General features: G+C 42.6%; 1 protein-coding gene across 1 annotated transcript in view; it reads right to left on the bottom strand.

Annotated features, from left to right (window-relative positions):
- Positions 1 to 1,252: 1,252 nt before the first annotated feature.
- The window catches only part of LOC126106100 (RAC serine/threonine-protein kinase), a 715,375-nt gene continuing 690,550 nt past the window's right edge, over positions 1,253 to 26,077 (bottom strand). The window contains exons 8-10 of the mRNA XM_049912348.1: positions 22,978 to 23,115; positions 7,617 to 7,781; positions 1,253 to 3,950 (exon numbers count right to left, since the gene is read on the bottom strand). Coding sequence (XP_049768305.1) covers positions 3,690 to 3,950; positions 7,617 to 7,781; positions 22,978 to 23,115 — 564 coding nt within the window. The 3' untranslated portion in view covers positions 1,253 to 3,689. The remainder of the gene's footprint in view (positions 3,951 to 7,616; positions 7,782 to 22,977; positions 23,116 to 26,077) is intronic.

Below are 26,077 nucleotides of genomic sequence, written 5' to 3'. Positions count from 1 at the left end.
AATAAATAAAACTTGTGACAAATAACAGTAATAGTAAAGCATTATTGCCTTTCCTTAAATGCAGAATTTGTATTTTAATAAATACATGGTTTCTGGTTGTAAAACTGTAATCAATACCAGTGGGGGAGAGGGGGTGCACAGATAACCCATTCTATGGTTTTATCTTGCTTATAGTCAAGAAATGTTTTCTAATCATATAAACTGCTGTCAGTTTCATCAGCTGCAAGGCTATCATTTCAACAAAAAAGTACAATCTGTATAAGATGCCTGGTTCTACTAATAATTCATTGGATTTAATTCTTTATAATATTTGATCCTGTGCACAAAATCTCCCAAGGCTTAAAAGAAAACAGAATTTTAGTTACTTATTACATTGCTTCCTATAAATACCTTCTTTCACAGTGTGCACACTACCACCTTTTGCATGAGAAGAAACAACACATCTGAGGCAAGTTGACAAAATCATTTCTCTTAATTGTATCACCAAAGATCACCTACTGTGTAGAAATATGGAGCGGTCATACTGCACATCGTCACAATAATTACAGTGCTTGTACCAGTTTCGTCAATGAGGATGATAAACATGAGTAATGTCTTTATATTTATTACTCCATCAACCTATTACCTATGAAACTTAATGGATATGACTATAATCATGATATTCTGTATCAAGATGCTCTCTCAAGCTCCCACTTTACATACAAAAATGATGAACATTTATAGAGCTTTAGCGTGTCCCTCTTAGAATTTGAACAAAACCCTAACTCAGCACTCTGGCAACAAAATTCATATCTTAACATTACTACCCACTCTAGCTTATGATGTAAACACATTGCACAATGAAACAGTGGGAACAGAAATTAACAAATGCCACAACAAATGACACCAAATGAAGCAAAAAATATTTTGCCGTCTGCTCTTACATTTCTCACACACAAAACAAAGTTTGTGCAAAGTAAGATGATCAACTAAGAGAGATAAGCTTCATGTTAACAACTCACTACTACTGGTCTACTGCAAACCTACAGTTAACGGAAAAAAGGAAATTTCAGTAAAATGAGAACTTTAAAATTCAGTCAAAGAAACAATAAGAAGAAAATATAGGCAACATTTGCCATTTGGGTACAAAAAAGTATGAAGAAATGATCAAGACAGAGAGGGCTGGCTTCACTTTATTAGAAGTATTTTGCTTATGTTTTGTTCTTATTGTTTCTCTGATTGAATGTTAAGGTTCTCCTTTCATTGAAATTCCTTTTCCACTCAAACTAGTGCCAAAAAGTTGCATAGACTATTTAAGCAGAAATGGCAAGATGCAACAAGAAACTAGTCTTTGAAAAAGCTACCTGTTAATTTCTAATGTACTTCACACAATAATTTATTGAATGCTACAGATTAAGGTACAAATGCATAGTCTCATCAAGCCGCAGCAAATGGTTATACATCGACCTGACATGGCTGGAAGCTTGAGAACATTTTGATATTTTTTCATGTTTGAAAAATTAGATTTCCATATCCAATGAGGGGAGTTATAGAGCACCAGTTGTAACTGTTCAGCACTGTTATGAAGCTTGCATTTTTAGTGCTAATAAGACAAAACTAATCACTCTTTGCTACATCATGTTTCTAGCCATACGATTCGGGTACAGCACTGGCACCATTTAAAAAAGGGAAATATTATACTTTATTCCTACCAGTCAAAATTTGCACATTTTTCACCTCTCTAAATTTGCCTAAATGTTACTGTCACCCTTTAAACATTATCAAAGACAGTACATACTACTAATAGGCAAGACAATTTAAGTTTCAATAATACTTCCACCAGCAGAGAGAACTACTACCAGATCATTTAGCACACAATTGGGACATCAATAACATAAATCTGCTTCTTACTACATGGCCCAGAACTGAATGGTATAATCAACTTCTGTGCAACAATAATAAATAGCTCTTTAAAAGGAGGAGCTGGATGTGTTAATGAGCTACTATCACAACAAATGGAAGTATCATTGTCAAGGTTTGACCTCTGTCAACACATCCATATAGTATTTAAACATATCTATAGCATGTAACAACACTCACCCATAACTGCTTCCTTCACTCTGGATTTTGTCAGAAATGTACAATATTCAACAGTAGAAGATAATTCTGGGTGTAATCACATTGGCTGCCTTTTGTATGTACCACAATAGTGCCAATAAAATAGTGGTTGTCACATCCACCTATAGTACTCTTAAGACGACTTTTAATTCATTATTTCACAAATTAATTATAAACCTTTAAGTTCATTTGTATACAAAGATAACTGTGTTACTACTTATAGTAGTGGCTTCTCTGGTTGAGTGTGTAAAATCTAACATTCTAGTTACTGTTATCCATAATTTATTCCTAACTGTACAACACAGGATTTAACAACATGATCCCCTTGCAGTATGAAAAAACTGACAGTCATTTCATATCCATTCAGGAAGGCTTAGACTTAATTACCTACAGGCACACTCACGCAAACTGGTATATCCCTTTGTACCTACCTTTGAATTCTAACACCAAAATCTAATAGGTATTTATGGCTCACTTTGCAAAAACACGTGGCAGTCAACATACGATGCTCCAGCAGGTATTCACATAATGACTTATTTTGTGGTGTGATCTAAAGCTACTCATGGAAACTAACAAAATGGAATGCTAACTACACTGTCTCCAAGTACTTAATTCTTCCAAACCACAGTACGCCATTAAACAAATTACCAAACTGGTTTCAGTTCTTTCACAATGAAAGAACTAGGAGATACAAAGGGAGCCCCAGTGCAGTTGCCCACAAAGTATGTCCCTGTATTGCTTGTTAACAATGCAATAAAACTGGTGAATATGCACTTGTAAATAAAAAGGAAAGAAACATGAAAATTAAGCCCAAAGAGCTTTGCTCACCTTGCACTAACAATATTGAAGTACTAACAAAGGTACCAAATTTCACCATTGCATAGAGGCCAGAAATTTGTTTCTGGCTTGATGGACATTAAATTTACAGTGATAATTTAAAAGAAAAAAAGAAAGAGAAATGTACAGTCTGCACAATATGCATGAAATGACCATGCTTGAAATATAAAATGTTCTTACCAGCTGAAATCAACAGAATCCCTCTTAATGTATGTTATATACTACTTACACACACACACACACACACACACACACACACACACACACACACACACACACACACACACACACACACACACGATCATGCAATGACAGACCACAAACTGGTCACAGTCTAATTATTTGCAGCCGTATCAGCGATCAGGCTCCATTTGCTTCCAGAATAGGGCAACATAGGTATTGCACAAGCAGACTCCTTTTCCTACCCCTATTGTCAATTTTAGTCAAAAAATCTCCAGAGCAGGGATTCCTAGAATCTGCCTACGGCCCGGTTCCGGGCAGCTACACCGGTATCCTACGGGTGTCGAAACGACCTCAGAGGCTCTGTCTTCGTCGCATCTCCCATTACAGCCCATCACTATCCTGATCCGTCACTCCCATACCGGGTACGTGCACAATATATCGAGCTGTCTCTCGGTCCCCGGGAAACTGCGTGCGTCGGTTCAAAATGGGAACAGTGGCACAGGGTCCTTTCAAATCGAGCCCCGGAAAGGTGGAGTTCCTCTCGGAAGGACGAGGTCGGTGACCGCAGCACACTACTGCATGCTGGCCGCCGCCGAGGAGGAGGAGACGATCGAAGTGCCGGCCGTAGAACTGAGCATACTACTGCCAGTCAGGTCCTGGTAGCTGAACTGCGAGAAATACGGCCCCGTCTGCTCCAGCTCTTCTGCGATGCTGTTCAGAGCGCTGTCCGAATGTTCGGGTGGCGTCAGCTCCACACTCTCACCAGTGAACTCCGACTCGAAATACCGGGTGTCTGTATCGGATGTCACTTGTGGCTTGAAAGGTGGCTTGATCTGTAAAGACATAAATAATGCTGCATTGAATTTTAACTTATTTACCTTGTATAATGACATAAAACACTGTCTGAAACGGTAACATCATCTCTGGGATTTTTATTTACAGTGTGTGCAGGGCCATCAGATGTGCAGTCGACAGGGCAATAGTGGGAGTTGTGGGCGGGTGCTGTAGGAAAAACGCCAAGCACTGGAGGGCAAGTGCCGTTCTAAACTGAAGGTTATACTCATATTTCTTGTAAATATTAAGTGGAGATCCTCCATGCCCACACTTGCATGGTCGCTGTTCAAAACGATCTACTGTCACCTCTGCTTTGGTTAGTATCTAAAAAGAACATATCTGGAACCAATATCTTTTAAAATCTTTACCTTGACAAAGTGCTTACCATTGAAACCTGCATAACTGTAACACATTTTTGTTACATCAGGCATTCCTCATTCACATGGAGCACTTTAAAACATTGTTGTTAAAGCCATCCATTTGTGTTACAGGTTCCTTGCGATTTCGGTGCTTTCCAGGTGACACGAAACCAACTGTTTCTATGGTTCCTACAGCTCTGACACTTTCGTTTACAATTCTCTTTACAGTTCTCTTGCCGACACCACACGGTTCTGAAGCCCATTCTTGTGTTTTCAAATGTCAACAGTAGGAGACCTGCTTTCAAATTCACATTTGAAAAAGTTATAAATGCGGGTGAAACGTAAAACCAGGTCAACGGTTTTGGCACCATCCGTCAACACCACAGTAGCGTGTCACATTTAAGATATCGCCGCAAACCACCCAAATTTGGGAGTCTAGCAGGATGTGGGCCACTGTCAGGTGGACACCACATCAGCAGTAAGGTGGGTCCTGGCGTCAGAGAAAGTAGCATTGTATCAGCCAAACACAGCCAATGCATAGCCGAGGAAGAACACTGGATTCCGTGCAAGAAATGCGAAGAAAAGACTGCCACACAGTTGTATGGCTCCTACAAAGGAAGGGACACTTAATACAGAGCCCCATGGGACCTCATTCTCTCGAACGTTGGGGTTACTGTGGGAAGCACCAACTCTAACCCAGAAAGTGCTGTGCAGCATCAAGTGGATGCGGTCTGGTCCTGGTGCTGTATCAGGGCAAAGTGCTAGGGCACTGCAGCATTCCCACTCCCTGAATGTAGCACTATAGGGCTCCAGGTGTTGTGAAGTGGAAGATAAGTGCAGTTTCTCAATCCACTGTTTAAGAACATGAAAGGTAGGTTGATAGTTTTCACACACAAAGCCTCAAGAATAATGAAGAGCAAAGTTTTCAGTTATGGTGTCTAGGTCAGTGTCCACAGCACCGTTCAAGGAAATGCCAAGTATACCTGCAGAGGACTGGTATTCAAAGAAATTAGAATCTTCGTCCAAACCTGTGAAGTTGGAGTATGTGGTCCAGTGGTTGAAACATACCATTCCCAGCATTATTAAATGGCAGACCTGGACATGGAGCCATTTAAAGGCAATCAAGTGCTTGATCGACTGATGTCACTTACGGAGTTGGAGAGCCTATCTATGATCTCCAACGGCCTGAATGATTTCCAAAGTCCAAACATCCACCGGGATACTACCTTCCAACAGAATGATCTCAAAGAATAGAGAATCGCTAAGTCGGCTCCCGATAGAATGACTGCTGTTGCATTCTGGACAGCCTCGTCAATGTCTGCATTTAATGCGGAGCTCAGAATTACAGTGGAGATGAAACCCACCCAGTCAGCATTCTGGAGAGCCCATCTAGGTGGACATGCAGGTGAGTAATGCTGAGGGAGGGACAGGAAGATCAGGAAGTGGCTGCTACCACACAGGTCATCGTGGGCCCTCCAGTGAAAGGATGGGAGAAGACCAGAGCCGCAAAAAGAAAGATCAACGGCCGAGTAAGTTCCATGTGCCACAATGATGTGTGTGGAGGCTCCAGTACTAAAGAGACAGAGGTCGATATCTGCCAGTAAGTTTTCGTTGTCTTTACTGCAGCCAGTGATCGTGGTTCCACCGCACGAAGGGTTATGGACATTGAAGTCAGTGAACATTAGGAAAGGCAGGGGGAGCTCAGAAACCAATGCACACAGTATGTTCCGACGCACTCCACCATCGAGGAGACAAACACTACAGATGGTAAAAATCCCAAAATGCTTCTACCTAAACAGCCACAGCCCTCAAAACAGTATCAAGAGGCAATACTTCAGTGTGTACAGAGTTCTGAACACAAGTGCAAACTCCACCTGACACACTATCATAATCGGCACGATTCTTAAAATACCTTGGTAGCCACGAAGGGCAGGGGACCGTGTCGTTGCAAACCAAGTTTCGTGAAGGGCAATGCAGAAAGTAGATGTCATAGCTCAGCCAGGTAGTGGAATAAACCACTACATTTCCACTGGAGAATCATGCTGTAAGTATACTGTGAGGACGTGAAGGGTCTAAGCAGCAGGTTACGTCTCAGGATCACCTGCTGCCACTGGTTGGGAGGGTATGCAGTCAAGACACAGGTTCTGAGACACGTTGTGTGGTAAGATCTGGAGCGTCAGGGAACACCGGAATTGCTGCCGTGGCCACACAAACAGAACGTGTGATTCAGTGGCATGAGGGCCACAAAAATTTCCTTCATCTTGGAAGAGTATTTCTTTTCGTGTTTCTTTTATTTAGGGGGTTTGAATTACTGTGAGGGATTCCTGTAATTAGTTTCAAGGGCGGAAGAAGATCGTGAAGCAGCCTGTGGTTCCTTCAGTCACTGGCTCATATCTGACTGAAGACCGGCAGAAACATTTGAGTGTCCCAAGGCACCCCTCGCTGGCGTGAGAAGCCAAATGAGGTTTATGCATCTCCGACTGAGGAATGGGGCCCCGTGGTAGTCAAACACATGCTCATGCCCACAAACAATAGAGTTGTGAGCCCCATGAAGGATGTCTAGTTTTCAGCAACACATTTGATGGAGTAGCATGGAAGATAATGAACTGCTGATTAGTTACTCTATGATGTGTATACATCTTATGTTGTTATCTCTGCCTAACACTGACTGACTTTGTACAGCCAAAGTTGTATGTTATCCTTCATAAACGTAACAGAAATCTATGCATCAAGTTACTCATATCATTGATAACAGCCATTAACTGCATTACCATCAATGGTGACATCCTTATAAGAACATTTATTTTTATCCTGTTTGTATGGCATAGTTCAAAATAAAATCTTCCCCAAAATCTACCCCTTTCCCTAGATCTCTCCAGTCCTTTTCCTTCACCCCTCTTCCTTCCCCTTCAACCCTTCTACTGAAGGAGGAGCCACTGGCTCCGAGAGCTTGCCAATTGCAACCGTCTTTTACATATGTGTTCTGTCGCCACTTTTTATCTATCCAATTAAATTATGAAATCAAATCTTCTATGTACAGGGATGCTGAAAACATCTCATACCTACTGTTGTTTTCCTACAATTTTCTTCTTAGCACATTGTACTACAGTAAATTTTTGAAGATTATTGACAATGGCAAATATGCCAAAATTGCAACATCACAAGAAAACAGCTACAGCCAAATGTAGAAAATCATTTCAACTTAACTAATGTAATGTAATCAATCATCAAAGAGAAAATGAGATTTAGTAGTAGTGTTACATTTCCATAACATGAATTGAAAGTACTGCAGTGACAGTAGCTCACCTTCTTCTGCACAAGGTCATTCCAGTTTATGGAACGAAAGAACGGGTGAGCCATGATCTCCTTGGCATCCTCCGGCCCTCCACCGAGCCGCTTGGTGGGATCCTTAACGAGCAACCCACTTAGGAGGTCACGGGCATCATTGGAGATGCTCCGTGGGAAGCGTACCTGCATGCAGGAGAAGAAATTTACACTATCATTTCCAAATGATGGCCAACAAATTGTTCAAAAGATTTTGGCACTACTCATTTGCCTTGAATTCTTTTATTTCTTCACCACAGAAAAAAAATCTCTTGATAAGAACAGTATGATTAAAAAGCATAATAGACATACAACATTTTAAAATTACTGTAGCTAGAAAAAATATACAAGGAAACAGATAATGGGCATAAGACCGACGACACTGCCAAGCTTTTTGATAAATCCTCCTTCAAAGCTGCATTTTTTTTTACAATAAAAACTCACACACATGCATCCATTACTTCGTTCCCAGTCTCCAACACAACTGGAATGAAAGGTTGTATCAGGTGGAACGGATGAGGACAGTGAGATGTAACTATAGCCTGCATGAAGTAGGATGGCGCTTCCATGCCTTCCACACAAAGAGGCAGAACAGCAGGAAACGTGGAGGGGATGAGACCTGCGCATGCATAGCAGCAAAGAGCAGGTAAACGAAGTCAAAGTTACTGAACTGTGCTGCTGAGAACAACAATCAGTATAATTTGCCTACGGTATAATAAATGTTAAAGCTGATTTCGATTAATCATTATGAGAGAAATCTTGTTTCACACCTTGACAACATAGCATTCACTGCTCCACAGCTTCTACGTGTGATGTTGGAGGGCAAGAACAGCTAACACAGCTTTGTGAAGACATCAAGAACAATTTTTCTGGAAATGACAACTGTCAAAAACAACGAGGTTGTTCTAACTGCTTGCAGTAACTGCCATTTTTGATTTGAACTGTACTATAAGAAAAATACACAATAAAATAAACTTCAAGCGGACACTGAAATCATCATATTTGCTGGACAACTGCTTCTACTCATGGAATTTTTAAAAATGGGTATAAATTGTACATGTTGGTGTGCTTAATTGTAGTTAAGTGTAATCACTGTGCGTATAAGAGAATTAGACTGTTGTAAAAATGGCCAGTATGCTGACATTTTTCACTGTCAGTGGGCACTTTGAGTGTAAGCTAACTCTTCAACATTACAGTGAGGGTCTGCATTTACAACTCATTGAACAGGCAAGCAGTTAACTGTTTTCTGCGAATAACTTGAGACAATGCTGACCAATAAGATAAAAAACCATTGATATCTCGACAAGTAATAATCTGTCATTTTATGGTATTTTCCTGTTTGTGTCTTGAAAATGACAGTGGTTTACCTGTAGAAATATCACAGTCTTTGATAAATTAATCTGGCCACAGTCTCTTGAGTTATTAGAGCATACAAAACGCTGGGAAAAAGGCTACAAAGTTCCCATACACTATGCGTACAGTTGATATGTAGACAAACACATTTTTTAAACCATGAGTCCTTAAAACTTAGAAATATTATTACTTTACTTTGTTTCAAATTCTATATCATACATCAATATCACTGCTAGTCTATGTCCAAACCATCTAACTGTAAATTTATAATGATAGGTTCAATCCTTATATTCATCTTCACCTCCGTATCAAAATCTTCTTTGTGATGCTTTTCAGCACGCCGCACTGACTGTGCCCATACTGAAAAGATGCTTTACTGCCGAAGTTAATTCCATGGGATTATACTGACGGTGATATGTGGGTAACCCCAAAACTCTGACCACATTCACGTGCACGAAAGTCAAGTGCATACATACGGTTGTGTGATTTATACGAGGGTCACTCCAAAAGAAATGCACATTATTTTTGTTAAAATACAGTTTTCTTTCTGCATGTGTGAAAGTTTTACAGTGTGTAGATACATCCTTCCTGCTTGTTTTCAAACTTAGTTCAACCTGTTCCCATGAATGTCACCGTCACAGCATGTCTTCAAGATGGCTGCTACACTTGACGTTTCTCAGAAGCAACGTGCTGTCATAGAATTCCTGTGCTGTGAAAACGAGACAGTGGGAAACATCCACAAGAGATTGAGAAAGGTGTATGGAGATGCTGCTGTCAATCGCAGTACAGTTAGTCGGTGGGCAAGCAGGTTATGTGATGAAAGTGGGCACACAATATTGAGGATTGTCCTCACAGCGGCAGGCATCGTGCTACACACACTCCAGACAGTGTGCAGAGAGTTAACAAATTGGTGACTGCTGACAGATGCATCACAGGGAACGAATTATCACACTATGCTGGGATAGGGGAAGGAAGTGTTTGCAGAATACTGAAAGTGTTGGCATTAAAAAAGTTTTGTGCCAGGTGGGTTCCCAGGATGTTGACAGTGGCTCACAACGAAACAAGAAAAACGGTATGCAGCAAACTTTTGGAACAGTACGAGAATGGTGGAGATGAATTTCTTGGAAGAATTGTGACAGGTGATGAAACATGGCTCCATCATTTTTCACCAGAGGTGAAGAGGCAATCAATGGAGTGGCATCACACCACACCTTCTGCTGGAAAAGTTATGGCTACGGTGTTCTTCGATTCAGAAGGACTCTTGCTTGTGGAGATCATGCCAAGTGGAACCACCATAAATTCTGATGCATATGTGACAACACTGAAGAAACTTCAAACTCGACTGAGTTGTGTTTGACCACATCAGCAAAAGCAGGATGTTTTGCTGTTGCACAACAATGCACGGCCACATGTCAGTCAAAAAACCACGGAAGTGATCACAAAACTTGGATGGACAACACCGAAACCCACCTTACAGTCCTGACCTGGCTCCATGTGACTATCATCTTTTTGGGAAATTGAACGACTCTCTCTGTGGAACAACGTTTCAAGATGATGACTCCCTTGTGCACGCTGCCAAACTGTGGCTCCAACAGGTTGGTCCAGACTTTTACCCTGCAGGTATACAGACGCTGGTTCCAAGATGGCGTAAGGCAGTGGAGAGGGATGGAAATTGTGTGGAGAATGAAAATATTGTTCCTAAAGGATGTATCTACACACTGTAAAACTTTCAAACATGTGGAATAAAATATGGATTTAAAAAAGAAATAGTGTGCATTGCTTTTGGAGTGACCCTTGTATTATTAATGAGCTGCTGGAGTTCAGCCCAAGTCACATTTATAACATGAGAAATATTTTCATTTTTAAGCCAGGGCAAAATAACCACTTTCCTGGTGCATGTTCTCGATAACAGCCGATTGATAACTGGCATGCAATTCGAAGTAATTCTGGCAAAAATTGTTCATTCACATTTGAATGGTAGACACAGAAAAACACCTGTTCACTCTCAGGAACAAAACCAGAAGAAGAGCAAGCATACAGAATAATTATTCAAAAAAACTATTTCAATGGGAACTGTGAAACTGCCAGTACCATCATTCATTTTCCAGCAGGTCTTCCTAGACCAATTCTGAGCCACCCATATTTCACCAAGCTAATACACTGTTGAAACAACTTCCTTCTCTTGTATCATGCATCCGTATAAGGGATGCGATTCTTGCTGCACCTATGCCATTTCTTTCAACTAAAACACTCTCTCCTTGACATATTTGAAACCAATGTTTTTTAAAATTCTTTACACTGAATAAGTGCTAACCCTGAACCCAATTTTCCCAAGCATAACTGTAAAAAGTTTTAGTGATGGGTATTCACCATTCACACAGAGTACTTTAAAAAATCATTGTCGAAACCATCCATGTTAGAGGTTTCTTGCGATTTCCATGCTTTCCAAGCAACATGTTACCAACTTCTCCTAAGATTCCTACAAGGCTGATACTTTCATTTACTTCCCTTTACAGTTCTCTTGCTGAGACTATGTGTTTCTGCAGTCCACTGCAGTCCGTTCTTGTAGTCACATGTCAACAGTAGGAGACCCACTTTCAAACTCCTGTTTGAAAAAGTGATAAATACAGTAAATAACCCCCGTCACCTGCTTGTGAAGCAATTCACATTTATTGCCATCAACTTACTGTTTTTCTAATCATATATTAAAACATATGTAAAAAGAAAGATGATGAGACTTACCAAACAAAAGCGCTGGCAGGTCGATAGACACACAAACAAACACAAACATACACACAAAATTCTAGCTTTCGCAACCAACGGTTGCCTCGTCAGGAAAGAGGGAAGGAGAGGGAAAGACAAAAGGATATGGGTTTTAAGGGAGAGGGTAAGGAGTCATTCCAGTCCCGGGAGCGGAAAGACTTACCTTAGGAGGATAAAAGGACAGGTATACACTCGCGCGCACACACACACACACACACACACACACACACACACACACACACACACACACACACATATCCATCCGCATCTACACAGACACAAGCAGACATTTGTAAAGGCAAAGAGTTTGGGCAGAGATGTCAGTCGGGGCGGAAGTACAAAGGCAAAGATGATGTTGAAAGACAGGTGAGGTATGAGCGGCGGTAAATTGAAATTAGAAATTAGCGGAGATTGAGGCCTGGCGGATAGCGAGAAGAGAGGATATGCTGAAGGGCAAGTTCCCATCTCCGGAGTTCTGACAGGTTGGTGTTAGTGGGAAGCATCCAGATAACCCGGACGGTGTAACACTGTGCCAAGATGTGCTGGCCGTGCACCAAGGCATGTTTAGCCACAGGGTGATCCTCATTACCAACAAACACTGTCTGCCTGTGTCCATTCATGCGAATGGACAGTTTGTTGCTGGTCATTCCCACATAGAACGCTTCACAGTGTAGGCAGGTCAGTTGGTAAATCACGTGGGTGCTTTCACACGTGGCTCTGCCTTTGATCGTATACACCTTCCGGGTTACAGGACTGGAATAGGTGGTGGTGGGAGGGTGCGTGGGACAGGTTTTACACCGGGGGCGGTTACAGGGGTAGGAGCCAGAGGGTAGGGAAGGTGGTTTGGGGATTTCATAGGGATGAACTAAGAGGTTACGAAGGTTAGGTGGACGGCGGAAAGACACTCTTGGTGGAGTGGGGAGGGTTTCATGAAGGATGGATCTCATTTCAGGGCAGGATTTGAGGAAGTCGTATCCCTGCTGGAGAGCCACATTCAGAATCTGATCCAGTCCCGGAAAGTATCCTGTCACAAGTGGGGCACTTTTGGGGTTCTTCTGTGGAAGGTTCCGGGTTTGAGGAGATGAGGAAGTGGCTCTGGTTATTTGCTTCTGTACCAGGTCGGGAGGGTAGTTACGGGATGCAAAAGCTGTTTTCAGGTTGTTGGTGTAATGGTTCAAGGATTCCGGACTGGAGCAGATTCGTTTGCCACGAAGACCTAGGCTGTAGGGAAGGGACCGTTTGATGTGGAATGGGTGGCAGCTGTCATAATGGAGGTACTGTTGCTTATTGGTGGGTTTGATGTGGACGACATGTGAAGCTGGCCATTGGACAGGTGGAGGTCAACATCAAGGAAAGTGGCAAGGACCAGGTGAATCTGATGGAACCAAAGGAGTTGAGGTTGGAGAGGAAATTCTGGAGTTCTTCTTCACTGTGAGTCCAGATCATGAAAATGTCATCAATAAATCTGTACCAAACTTTGGGTTGGCAGGCCTGGGTAACTAAGAAAGCTTCCTCTAAGCGACCCATGAATAGGTTGGCGTACGAGGGGGCCATCCTGGTACCCATGGCTGTTCCCTTTAATTGTTGGTATGTCTGGGCTTCAAAAGTGAAGAAGTTGTGGGTCAGGATGAAGCTGGCTAAGGTAATGAGGAAAGAGGTTTAAGGTAGGGCGGCAGGTGATCGGCGTGAAAGGAAGTGCTCCATTGCAGCGAGGCCCTGGACATGCGGAATATTTGTGTATAAGGAAGTGGCATCAATGGTAACAAGGATGGATTCCGGGGGTAACAGACTGGGTAGGGATTCCAGGCGTTCGAGAAAGTGGTTGGTGTCTTTGATGAAGGATGGGAGACTGCATGTAATGGGTTGAAGGTGTTGATCTACGTAGGCAGAGATGCGTTCTGTGGGGGCTTGGTAACCAGCTACAATGGGACGGCCGGGATGATTGGGTTTGTGAATTTTGGGAAGAAGGTAGAAGGTAGGGGTGCGGGGTGTTGGTGGGGTCAGGAGGTTGATGGAGTCAGGTGAAAGGTTTTGTAGGGGGCCTAAGGTTCTGAGGATTCCTTGAAGCTCTGCCTGGACATCAGGAATGGGATTACCTTGGCAAACTTTGTAAGTAGTGTTGTCTGAAAGCTGACGCAGTCCCTCAGCCACATACTCCCGACGATCAAGTACCACAGTCGTGGAACCCTTGTCCGCCGGAAGAATGACGATGGATCGGTCAGCCTTCAGATCACGGATAGCCTGGGCTTCAGCAGTGGTGATGTTGGGAGTAGGATTAAGGTTTTTTAAGAAGGATTGAGAGGCAAGGCTGGAAGTCAGAAATTCCTGGAAGGTTAGGAGAGGGTGATTTTGAGGAAGAGGAGGTGGGTCCCGCTGTGACGGAGGACGGAACTGTTCCAGGCATGGTTCAATTTGGATAGTGTCTTGGTGAGTTGGATCATTAGGAGTAGGATTAGGATCATTTTTCTTCGTGGCAAAGTGATATTTCCAGCAGAGAGTAAGGGTGTAGGACAGTAAATCTTTGACAAGGGCTGTTTGGTTAAATCTGGGAGTGGGGCTGAAGGTGAAGCCTTTGGATAGGACAGAGGTTTCGGATTGGGAGAGAGGTTTGGAGGAAAGGTTAACTACTGAATTGGGGTGTTGTGGTTCCAGATTGTGTTGATTGGAATTTTGAGGTTTTGGAGGGAGTGGAGCTGGAAGTGGGAGATTGAGGTTTGTGTGCAATGAGAGGAGGTTGAGGTTTAGTGGAAAGGTTGTGAAGGGTGAGTGAGTCGCCTTTCCGGAGGTGGGAAACCAGGAGATTGGATAGTTTTTAAAGATGGAGGGTGGCATGCTGTTCTAATTTGCGGTTGGCCTGTAGGAGGATGCTCTGAACAACCGGTGTGGATGTGGGAGAGGAAAGATTGAGGACTTTTATTAAGGATAGGAGTTGATGGGTGTGTTGATTGGCTGAGTGGATGTGTAGGTGAAGGATTAGGTGGGTGAGGGCAATGGATTGTTCGGTTTGGAACTGGTGTAGGGACTGATGGAAAGAAGGGTTGCAGCCAGAGATGGGAACTTTATGTGTGAGGCCTTTGGGGGTGATGCCAAATGTCAGACAAGCCTGAGAAAATAAAATATGGGAGTGTAATCTGGCTAGGGCGAAGGCATGTTTGCAGAGGGAATGTAAATAAAACTTAATGGGGTTGTTGTGGAGGTGTTGTGAGGGTGACAAGGTACTAGAAGGTGGAAAGTGGAACACGAGGCTGAAATGAAAATGAAAATAAATATAAAAATATATGGGGAGAGATAAAGGTATAACTAGAAAGCAAATGGAGATCTGGCGTAAAAAAGGCGAAAAAGGGTTGGTTAGAGCTGGGCTATGTTGATCCTGTGGTCTCCCATCCTTCATCAAAGACACCAACCACTTTCTCGAACGCCTGGAATCCCTACCCAGTCTGTTACCCCCGGAAACCATCCTTGTTACCATTGATGCCACTTCCTTATACACAAATATTCCGCATGTCCAGGGCCTCGTTGCAATGGAGCACTTCCTTTCACGCCGATCACCTGCCGCCCAACCTTAAACCTCTTTCCTCATTACCTTAGCCAGCTTCATCCTGACCCACAACTTCTTCACTTTTGAAGCCCAGACATACCAACAATTAAAGGGAACAGCCATGGGTACCAGGATGGCCCCCTCGTACGCCAACCTATTCATGGGTCGCTTAGAGGAAGCTTTCTTAGTTACCCAGGCCTGCCAACCCAAAGTTTGGTACAGATTTATTGATGACATTTTCATGATCTGGACTCACAGTGAAGAAGAACTCCAGAATTTCCTCTCCAACCTCAACTCCTTTGGTTCCATCAGATTCACCTGGTCCTTGCCACTTTCCTTGATGTTGACCTCCACCTGTCCAATGGCCAGCTTCACATGTCGTCCACATCAAACCCACCAATAAGCAACAGTACCTCCATTATGACAGCTGCCACCCATTCCACATCAAACGGTCCCTTCCCTACAGCCTAGGTCTTCGTGGCAAACGAATCTGCTCCAGTCCGGAATCCTTGAACCATTACACCAACAACCTGAAAACAGCTTTTGCATCCCGTAACTACCCTCCCGACCTGGTACAGAAGCAAATAACCAGAGCCACTTCCTCATCTCCTCAAACCCGGAACCTTCCACAGAAGAACCCCAAAAGTGCCCCACTTGTGACAGGATACTTTCCGGGACTGGATCAGATTCTGAATGTGGCTCTCCAGCAGGGATACGACTTCCTCAAATCCTGCCCTGAAATGAGATCCATCCTTCATGAAACCCTCCCCACTCCACCAAGAGTGTCTTTCCGCCGTCCACCTAACCTTCGTAACCTCTTAGTTCATCCCTATGAAATCCCCAAACCACCTTCCCTACCCTCTGGCTCCTACCCCTGTAACCGCCCCCGGTGTAAAACCTGTCCCACGCACCCTCCCACCACCACCTATTCCAGTCCTGTAACCCGGAAGGTGTATACGATCAAAGGCAGAGCCACATGTGAAAGCACCCACGTGATTTACCAACTGACCTGCCTACACTGTGAAGCGTTCTATGTGGGAATGACCAGCAACAAACTGTCCATTCACATGAATGGACACAGGCAGACAGTGTTTGTTGGTAATGAGGATCACCCTGTGGCTAAACATGCCTTGGTGCACGGCCAGCACATCTTGGCACAGTGTTACACCGTCCGGGTTATCTGGATGCTTCCCACTAACACCAACCTGTCAGAACTCCGGAGATGGGAACTTGCCCTTCAGCATATCCTCTCTTCTCGCTATCCGCCAGGCCTCAATCTCCGCTAATTTCTAATTTCAATTTACCGCCGCTCATACCTCACCTGTCTTTCAACATCATCTTTGCCTTTGTACTTCCGCCCCGACTGACATCTCTGCCCAAACTCTTTGCCTTTACAAATGTCTGCTTGTGTCTGTGTATATGCGGATGGATGTGTGTGTGTGTGTGTGTGTGTGTGTGTGTGTGTGTGTGTGTGTGTGTGAGCGCGCGCGCGCGCGCGAGAGAGAGAGAGAGAGAGAGTGTATACCTGTCCTTTTTTCCTCCTAAGGTAAGTCTTTCCGCTCCCGGGACTGGAATGACTCCTTACCCTCTCCCTTAAAACCCATATCCTTTTGTCTTTCCCTCTCCTTCCCTCTTTCCTGACGAGGCAACCGTTGGTTGCGAAAGCTAGAATTTTGTGTGTATGTTTGTGTTTGTTTGTGTGTCTATCGACCTGCCAGCGCTTTTGTTTGGTAAGTCTCATCATCTTTCTTTTTACATATATTTTTCCCGCGTGGAATGTTTCCCTCTATTATATCCATATATTAAAACATTTACAGATACATATTCACAGCTATACTGCTACAAGAACAAAAAGAACGACAATAAAAAGCAGGATTTCTCAAGCTGAAGTTTTGTAGTTAATTTAGATCTTTAACACTAAACAGCAAATGACCTGCAAATAATCAAGAATGTTAATACACTACTGGCCATTAAAATTGCTACACCACAAAGAAATGCAGATGATAATCGGGTATTCATTGGACAAATATATTATACTAGAACTGACATGTAATTACATTTTAATGCAATTTGGGTGCATAGATCCTGAGGAAACAGTACCCAGAACAACCACCTCTGGCCATAACAACGGCCCTGATATGCCTGGGCATTGAGTCAAACAGAGCTTGGATGGCGTGTACAGGTACTGCTGCCCATGCAGCTTCAATACGATACCACAGTTCATCAAGAGTAGTGACTGGTTATTTGTGATGAGCCAGTTGCTCGGCTACTATTGACCAAACGTTTTCAATTGGTGAGAGATCTGGAGAATGTGCTGGCCAGGGCATCACTCTAACATTTTCTGTATCCAGAAAGGCCCGTACAGGACCTGCAACATGCCGTTGTGCATTATCCTGCTGAAATGTAGGGTTTCGCAGGGATCGAATGAAGGGTAGAGCCACGGGTCTTAACACATCTGAAATGTAACGTCCACTGCTCAAAGTGCCATCAATGCGAACAAGAGGTGGCCGAGACGTGTAACCAATGGCACCCCATACCATCACGCCGGGTGATACACCAGTAAGGCGATGACGAATACACGCTTCCAATTTGCGTTCACCGCGATGTCGCCAAACACAGATGCGACCATCATGATGCTGTAAACAGAACCTGGATTCATCCGAAAAAAAAATGACGTTTTGCCATTTGTGCACCCAGGTTCGTCGTTGAGTACACCATCGCAGGCACTCCTGTCTGTGATGCAGCATCAAGGATAACCGCAGCCATGGTCTCCGAGCTGATAGTCCGTGCTGCTGCAAATGTCATCTAACTGTTTGTGCAGCTGGTGGTTGTCTTGCAAACGTCCCCATCTGTTGACTCAGGGATCGAGACATGGCTGCACGATCCGTTACAGCCATGCAGATAAGATGCCTGTCATCTCGACTGCTTGTGATACGAGGCCGTTGGGATCCAGCACAGCGTTCCGTATTACCCTCCTGAACCCACCGATTCCATATTCTGCTAACAGTCATTGGATCTCGACCAACGCGAGCAGCAATGTCGCGATACGATAAACCGCCATCGCGATAGGCTACAATCCGGCCTTTATCAAAGTCGGAAACGTGATGGTACGCAATTCTCCTCCTCACACGAGGCATCAGAACAACGTTTCACCAGGCAATGCCGGTCAACTGCTGTTTGTGTATGAGCAATCTGCTGGAAACTTTCCTCATATCGGTGTCGCCACCGGTGCCAACCTTGTGTGAATGCTCTGAAAAGCTAATCATTTGCATATCAGAGCATCTTCTTCTTGTATCACATCATTTTCGTGGTGTAGCAATTTTAATGGCCAGTAGTGTGTAATTTTTCCAGACTTAGTTGCCAATGTTTCCTTTTACTGATCCTTAATGTTTTTGAACTGCATATTTCAAATCTGAAAGCATTTTTGCTCTCTGTGCTAATCCAGATCGTACTTTTTCCATTCCAGCCATTTGCCATTAGATTAATTACTTATATGCTTAAGTTATCAACAGGATTGTGATGAAGTACATAGCTCTCTCTCTCAGATCCCACATCATTTCATCATAGCTATGAAGAAACAGCAACGTCACAATCATCGAGACAGTTTTTGTTACACCTGTGGATACTACACTCTTATTAGGTAAAAGATGCCATATAACATCCTCTTTGATGCAAGTTTATAAAGTGCTTTGGACTTAGTCCTTCTGACCAAGATTAAACATGTCCCTCCACATGCTGTATGTCACAACTGTGAGGAAGTGACTACACAAAAGGAAAGTATTAAGAGTTTACCTTCCAGAATGACCACACAATGGCAAGAACAAGTGAGTCACACAAGTGACTGCTATTTTTGTCTTTTAATACAAAGGGTGTTGGTTCAAAAAATAAATAAATAAATAAATAAAACAAAAAGACATAAAACACCATATATTAGTATCTCCTCAGCAATCAAACCTTTCATGCACTCTGATGAGTTACTGCATTTAGTTTTTACAGGATTTATTCCATCTGCAGATGTGGATAGTGACAAGAATTGAGACAGAAGAAGGGAGTGTCTTTGAATACGTATTCCTTTAATCTCTCTCAGTCCTCAACTTCTTGGTAGTTTAAGCAGTCTGAAGTGACTGACACTGTGGGTGATTTGCGTCTCTCCAACTTGCAGCTGAAGTGTTCGCCTCTAGATTTCAAGAAGAATGTGTACTGGATGTCTCAGGACTTCTCCAGGAATTAGAAAGTACATTGTACAATCCAGATGGCTGACATTTATTTGTAGACAGCTCAAAACGCAGTCTGAAGTGAGTTCTACTACACAATGGAAATGTCTCTGCTACTGTTCCAGTTGGCCATTCTGTCTCTTTATGAGAAAAGCATAATGACATGAACACTGTGATTAACTCACTACAATACCAGAAGCACAACTGGACATAATGTATGGCTGCTTTCTCTGAGTCTGAGACAGCGAAGCATGAGGTAGGTACTGGTACCACAAGGAGTGGTCCATATGTGTGACTCTCCAAGCCAGTATGCCAAATGTTGTGCATCGAGCAAACATAATTTTCCCTCCACACCAAATCAAACTGCATTTCATTAAACAGTCTGTTAAAGCATTAGATTGGGCCACTAGACTGTGTGGTGAATGCTTCGAACATATAGTCAGTGTTCTTACTACTTTGTCCCTTGAGAAGACAAAGACAAGAATGTTTAATGGCAACGCGAACAACTTATTACAAAGACGAACATCCACAAATCGGCTGAAAGGAAAGAAAGGGTGGCGAGTAACCAAAAATATTTGGTATTCCAAGTCACTAACAACTAGCTCTGCTGAGAATAAAAAGTTGAAGGAATACAAAAACTACCAATTCGGTACAAACGTACAGACTAGTAACAAAACACTTCCATTACTCTGACTCCACAGAATTGGAGGGACACAAAAACTACCGAACTGGCCAAGTCGAGCAGCCAGTGCATGTGAAAAATAAAACATGAAGTACCAACACATTTCACACAGTAACAGAACAGTACTTCAAGCCTTGTGGAATAGTCTTAACTCTCTAACAAATGCATATGATAGGCAACAGCCCTATGCCTCGTTCTCTCCATCTGAAACAACCCATCATCCCAGTCGAGTTACTGTGCTGGTTGAATGCACTCACATGAAAAAAGCAGCCATGGTAAGCATATTGTCATTCCGACACATCTTTCCCTTTGAACATTTGTGATTTCATGCCCATGCTGTAGTACAGCTGGGCCTTGTTGCCACAGCTTTGGCTTTGGCGCTAATTAGTATCCACTAGTCCGATCAGACCGATTTGGTGAATATGTTGTGGGGATGAATGGCTGTGGTATACTAACACCGTGGCATTACTAAAATGCAAAGCACGATTTTAATGCTGTTTTAACAGTGTCAAAGTATGTGACCTATTTTCGTAAAGTGCTCTCTAATAACATCTGCCAGGCAAAAAATAGAACAAACTTTCAAATATGTTCATAATACGATCAGAATAATAATAATAATAATAATAATAATAATAATAATAATAATAATAATAATAATAATAATATATGTGCACAACTGTGCCACGACTGAATTATAGACAGTACGATTTTTGTTATTAAAATTGGAACATCCCATCACTATTGCAGAATATATTGATCTTATAACTCTAGTGAAAGTTGTCAACAGTCTTCCCTGCCATCAAATCAAGTTTAGGAAACTGTAAAATGTAACTAAGTAATTTGGATTTAGTACTTTTGGAATTTATACGTGTGTGTTTGTAACTTGTGAAACATTTTCAGCAAGCCTCCACCTCTTTAGTGTAATGAAACAGTAGGTGCCATACACAAGTAGTATGGTGAGTGGCTGAAATGCAACAACTGATGCAAAGATGAGCAACTTTGACGAACTGTATTCAAATGACACTCTCATCCTTCAAAATTGTGAAGATCTAAGCCCTTTATTGAAATTTGCTACATGTGAAGTTCAGATATACAGGTCTCAGATTTTTCATCACTGTACTTATACAGTAACTATATTTAACTGGGAAAAGGGCAGGGAATACTATTAAAATACACCCATGATCATCTGGGAAGAAATATAGTTTGAAGTACAATTGAATATTGATGAATTTAGGAAATGACAGTGCGACAGTGATACAGGTGATTTAGCAATCCCGGAAATAGCATTTTGTGGTAGCAGGGTGTATACACGGATGAGGAAAGAAATAAGTTCCCTAATTCTTCCTGGATTTCCTGGTTAGAAATATACTTGTTCCCCTGGCTGAAAATACACTATACCCCGAATGAAAGTAATTTTTTTTCCTATTAAGTGACTCTATACTTTCGTTTGGAGCTGCAAAACTCTTCAATCCTTTGAATGGAAAGATGGAAGTTTTATAGGCTGATGCAGAACTTTGCAGCACTTCACAAAACAAAAAACTGTAAAAAAAAGAAGAAGAAGAAGAAGAAAGTAGAGAGAGAGAGAGAGAGAGAGAGAGAGAGAGAGAGAGAGAGAGAGAGAGAGAGGAGGAGAAAAGAAAAGAAGAAAAAAAAAAACGAAAGAAAAAAGAGTGTTTTGTTAAGATCTTTGACGTGTGGCAAAATGTGCGCTGCATATTTTCATGTTACAGAAGTACAAATACGAATTCCACCAGGTACAGCACAGTGGCTTCCAAAGTGCTGAAACTGAGGTTGTGATGTGCTTTTGTCAGCGAATCATAGCATAGGACACATGATACTACTATTACTACTACTAAAACAAACAAACAAACACACACACACACACACACACACACACACACACACACACACACACACACACACAGAGAGAGAGAGAGAGAGAGAGAGAGAGAGAGAGAGGGAGGGAGGGAGGGAGGACTCAAACCTCCGACGGGGGGTAGGGGTGCGAACCATGGCAAGGCACCTCGGACCGCATAGCTACCCCACACAGCACAGTTTGTTTTTCCTCAGCATGTTGGTGTCTACCAGCAGGAAATGTAATGTTGCAAGCAATGTGATACAGCTCGCAGTGTACATGTGTGGTTGATAGAGCACCAGTGTGAGTTTACTGTACTCCACTAGCCATCAAACTCACTGGATTTCAATCCAATCAAAAATCTGTGGGTACATCTCAATAGAGCTATTCATGCAACGGATCCTCAACTGAGAAATATAGCGCAGCTGACCACCAAACCGGAGTCGGCATAGTTCCCCATCCCTGTCAGTACTTTCTGGAACCTTTCTGACTCATTCACTCCACACCTCTCAGCAGTCCATGAGGCCAAAGCTGGGTTATTCGTGTTTTTGACAGGTGGTCACAATATGACTGGACAGTGTATAAAGAATACAATAACCGACTCAATCAGCTGATATCATTACTGCCTTATACATGTATCAGCATCGCAATGCAAGCACCACAGTTCTGGGACATTGAAATAAAAGAAGCCATACTGATAGTTACTAACCATGAGTGCACATTGTATTTGACAAAACACGAATATTTACTGAAACTTTAACATCAGTGTTCTAATGTATAAGTTTTGAAACTGTAACAAATAAGGTAATCAACACAGCAACCGTTGTTTCTGATATGACATTAAAAAAAAAGGTGTCAAATCTGAGAGGCACAACCCACAAAAAAGAAGAAATATATACAAACAGTGCTGCACTCACAACAAGCTACTTGTCACTTACATCCTCCATCAGAATCAGGGTGAAGAGCACATCGTGGTCACGATTGTAGAAAGGCAGCCGACCGCACATCATCTCGTACATGACCACGCCGATGCCCCACCAGTCGACAGCACGCCCGTAGTCGTTGTCCTCGAGGACCTGTCCAGGGGGAAGCCAACAGGAACATGAGCGAGGCACACGAGAACGCACAACCTACAATAGCACCAGGTATGCATTCAGTCTGCCATGCAAGTATCCAATCCAGGTTTAAAGCATCGCACTACCGGAACAAGATAGTCCCGTACCAACCACCGGAAGCCGAGAGACCAAATGTCTAGAAAGACTCCTTGCGGGACAATAAGAAGTGCCAGAGAACTGTAACATGAACAAGAGAGAAAAATTGCTACTACATTTAAGTGTATGGCATGCACTAAGATAAATAGAAATCACAGCTGCCAGATTGCAAATCACATTTTACACCAGCTATTTAGTCCTTGTCAATAATTAAATAGAAGAGAGATAAGCACAAGCAAGTAACTCTGTTTTGAAAATTCCTGGGAGACTAAAACTGAGTGCCAAACCAGAACCAAGTGCCAAACCGGGAGTCAAACCCTCAGCCTTCCCTTTCCCAAGCAGTGCTCTCAGTGAATGAACTCCTGCACTCACAACTTCCCTTCTGCCAATTTGGAAGTGCGTCGCATCTGGATAGCACAGCTGGCAACATCATTCCTTGTGAAAGAAACAGTTCCACAATTTTGTTTTGTAAACTGGTCTGGCAGCATCACATTTCAGGCTGTCCAGAAATATAATGTGAGATGGTGAGTCTCTCACATCACAATATATTGCATGTATGTGAAGAACAGAATTTTTGTAATTTAACCCCTCAAGCTGGGAGCCCGAATACCTACTTGCATGCTGCGAATGTCTGCACTGGCAGCATCCCGACCACGTACTCACCAGTTGCAGTCTCTGAGGTAAAACTGTATTGCTCTGCCATCTGTTGACGACAACTGATACTACTTCATCAGCTAACTACAAACATATATGTGCTGCTCTGTTTTGAAGATCTTTGTCACGAAGTGAAGCAGTCGGGAGGAATAACGTGTTGTACCTTACAGTCCAAGTGACACTCTCGAATGCAAAACGATGCAGCCGAACACTTCGCGCGGTCTTACTTCAGAGCAAACTCTCAAATTCTCAATGAACCAACGAATGGTTTAGATAGTATAAATGACAGCGGGAGTGATCTAGATGTTGACGATGAAAGTGATTTTGACTGTTTGGAAGAAACACGTGAAAGAAATGAAGAAGAAACAGCAGACAGTGATGATGACATCGAACAAGGTGCACCAGTGAAATGCGCACGGAATGAAGAAAACTGGAAATGGCAAGAAGTTGACAGCTCTTATGTCTCTCTGAAAACACCATTCATTGGTAAACGTGGATCTGTGATACAGGTAAATTCTGCAGCTGAAGCGTTCAAGCTGCATTTCGGTGAAACCATCGTAGAAAAAATCTTGTGTGAAACTAACTGTTATTCTGAACTGGGTAGATACTGACAAAGATGAGCTTTGTGTGTTTTTTGCACTGCAGATGTTAATGGGAATTATTCAGAAGCCACCAGTAAAGTCTTATTTCAACAAGCATCCGCTTTTGAACACGCCGATTTCTTTACCAGAGTATGCAACAAGACAGGTTTGAGCTACTTTGCAGATTCCTTCATTTTGTAAACAATGAAGAAATGAATACATTTGAAGGCAATAAGAGATTGTTCAAGTTGGGTTCTGTCATTCAGCACTTGAATGATACATTTATAAATACATTCAACATGGGAGAAAACATTTCTGTTGACGAATCTTTTACATTATGGAAAGGAAGGCTGGCAATAAAAACTTATCTACCTCTAAAATCCCCCCCATGAACCACGGACCTTGCCGTTGGTGGGGAGGCTTGCGTGCCTCAGCGATACAGATAGCCGTACCGTACAACCACAACGGAGGGGTATCTGTTGAGAGGCCAGACAAACGTGTGGTTCCTGAAGAGGGGCAGCAGCCTTTTCAGTAGTTGCAAGGGCAACAGTCTGGGTGATTGACTGATCTGGTCTTGTAACAATAACCAAAACGGCCTTGCTGTGCTGGTACTGCGAACGGTTGAAAGCAAGGGGAAACTACGGCCATAATTTTTCCCGAGGGCATGCAGCTCTACTGTATGATTAAATGATGATGGCGTCCTCTTGGGTAAAATATTCCGGAGGTAAAATAGTCCCCCAATCGGATCTCCGGGCGGGGACTACTCAAGAGGACGCCGTTATCAGGAGAAAGAAAACTGGCACTCTACAGATCGGAGCGTGGAATGTCAGATCCCTTAATCGGGCAGGTAGATTAGAAAATTTAAAACGGGAAATGGATAGGTTAAAGTTAGATATAGTGGGAATTAGTGAAGTTCGATGGCAGGAGGAACAAGACTTCTGGTCAGGTGACTACAGGGTTATACACACAAAGTCAAATAGGGGTAATGCAGGAGTAGGTTTAATAATGAATAGGAAAATAGGAATGCGGGTAAGCTACTACAAACAGCATAGTGAACGCATTATTGTGGCCAAGATAGATACGAAGCCCACACCTACTACAGTAGTACAAGTTTATATGCCAACTAGCTCTGCAGATGACGAAGGAATTGAAGAAATGTATGATGAAATAAAAGAAATTATTCAGATAGTGAAGGGAGATGAAAATTTAATGGTCATGGGTGACTGGAATTCGAGTGTAGGAAAAGGGAGAGAAGGAAACATAGTAGGTGAATATGGATTGGGGCTAAGAAATGAAAGAGGAAGCCGCCTGGTAGAATTTTGCACAGAGCGCAACTTAATAATAGCTAACACTTGGTTTAAGAATCATGATAGAAGGTTGTATACATGGAAGAACCCTGGAGATACTAAAAGGTATTCAATAGATTATATAATGGTAAAACAGAGATTTAGGAACCAGGTTCTAAATTTTAAGACATTTCCAGGGGCAGATGTGGACTCTGACCACAATCTATTCGTTATGACCTGTAGATTAAAACTGAAGAAACTGCAAGAAGGTGGGAATTTAAGGAGATGGGACCTGGATAAACTGAA

The sequence above is a fragment of the Schistocerca cancellata genome, chromosome 10 (genome assembly GCF_023864275.1).
Source record: "Schistocerca cancellata isolate TAMUIC-IGC-003103 chromosome 10, iqSchCanc2.1, whole genome shotgun sequence".
NCBI classification, from domain to species: domain Eukaryota; kingdom Metazoa; phylum Arthropoda; class Insecta; order Orthoptera; family Acrididae; genus Schistocerca; species Schistocerca cancellata.
Note: the sequence above shows the minus strand (reverse complement) of the source record. Positions and strands in the feature narration are given on the sequence as shown.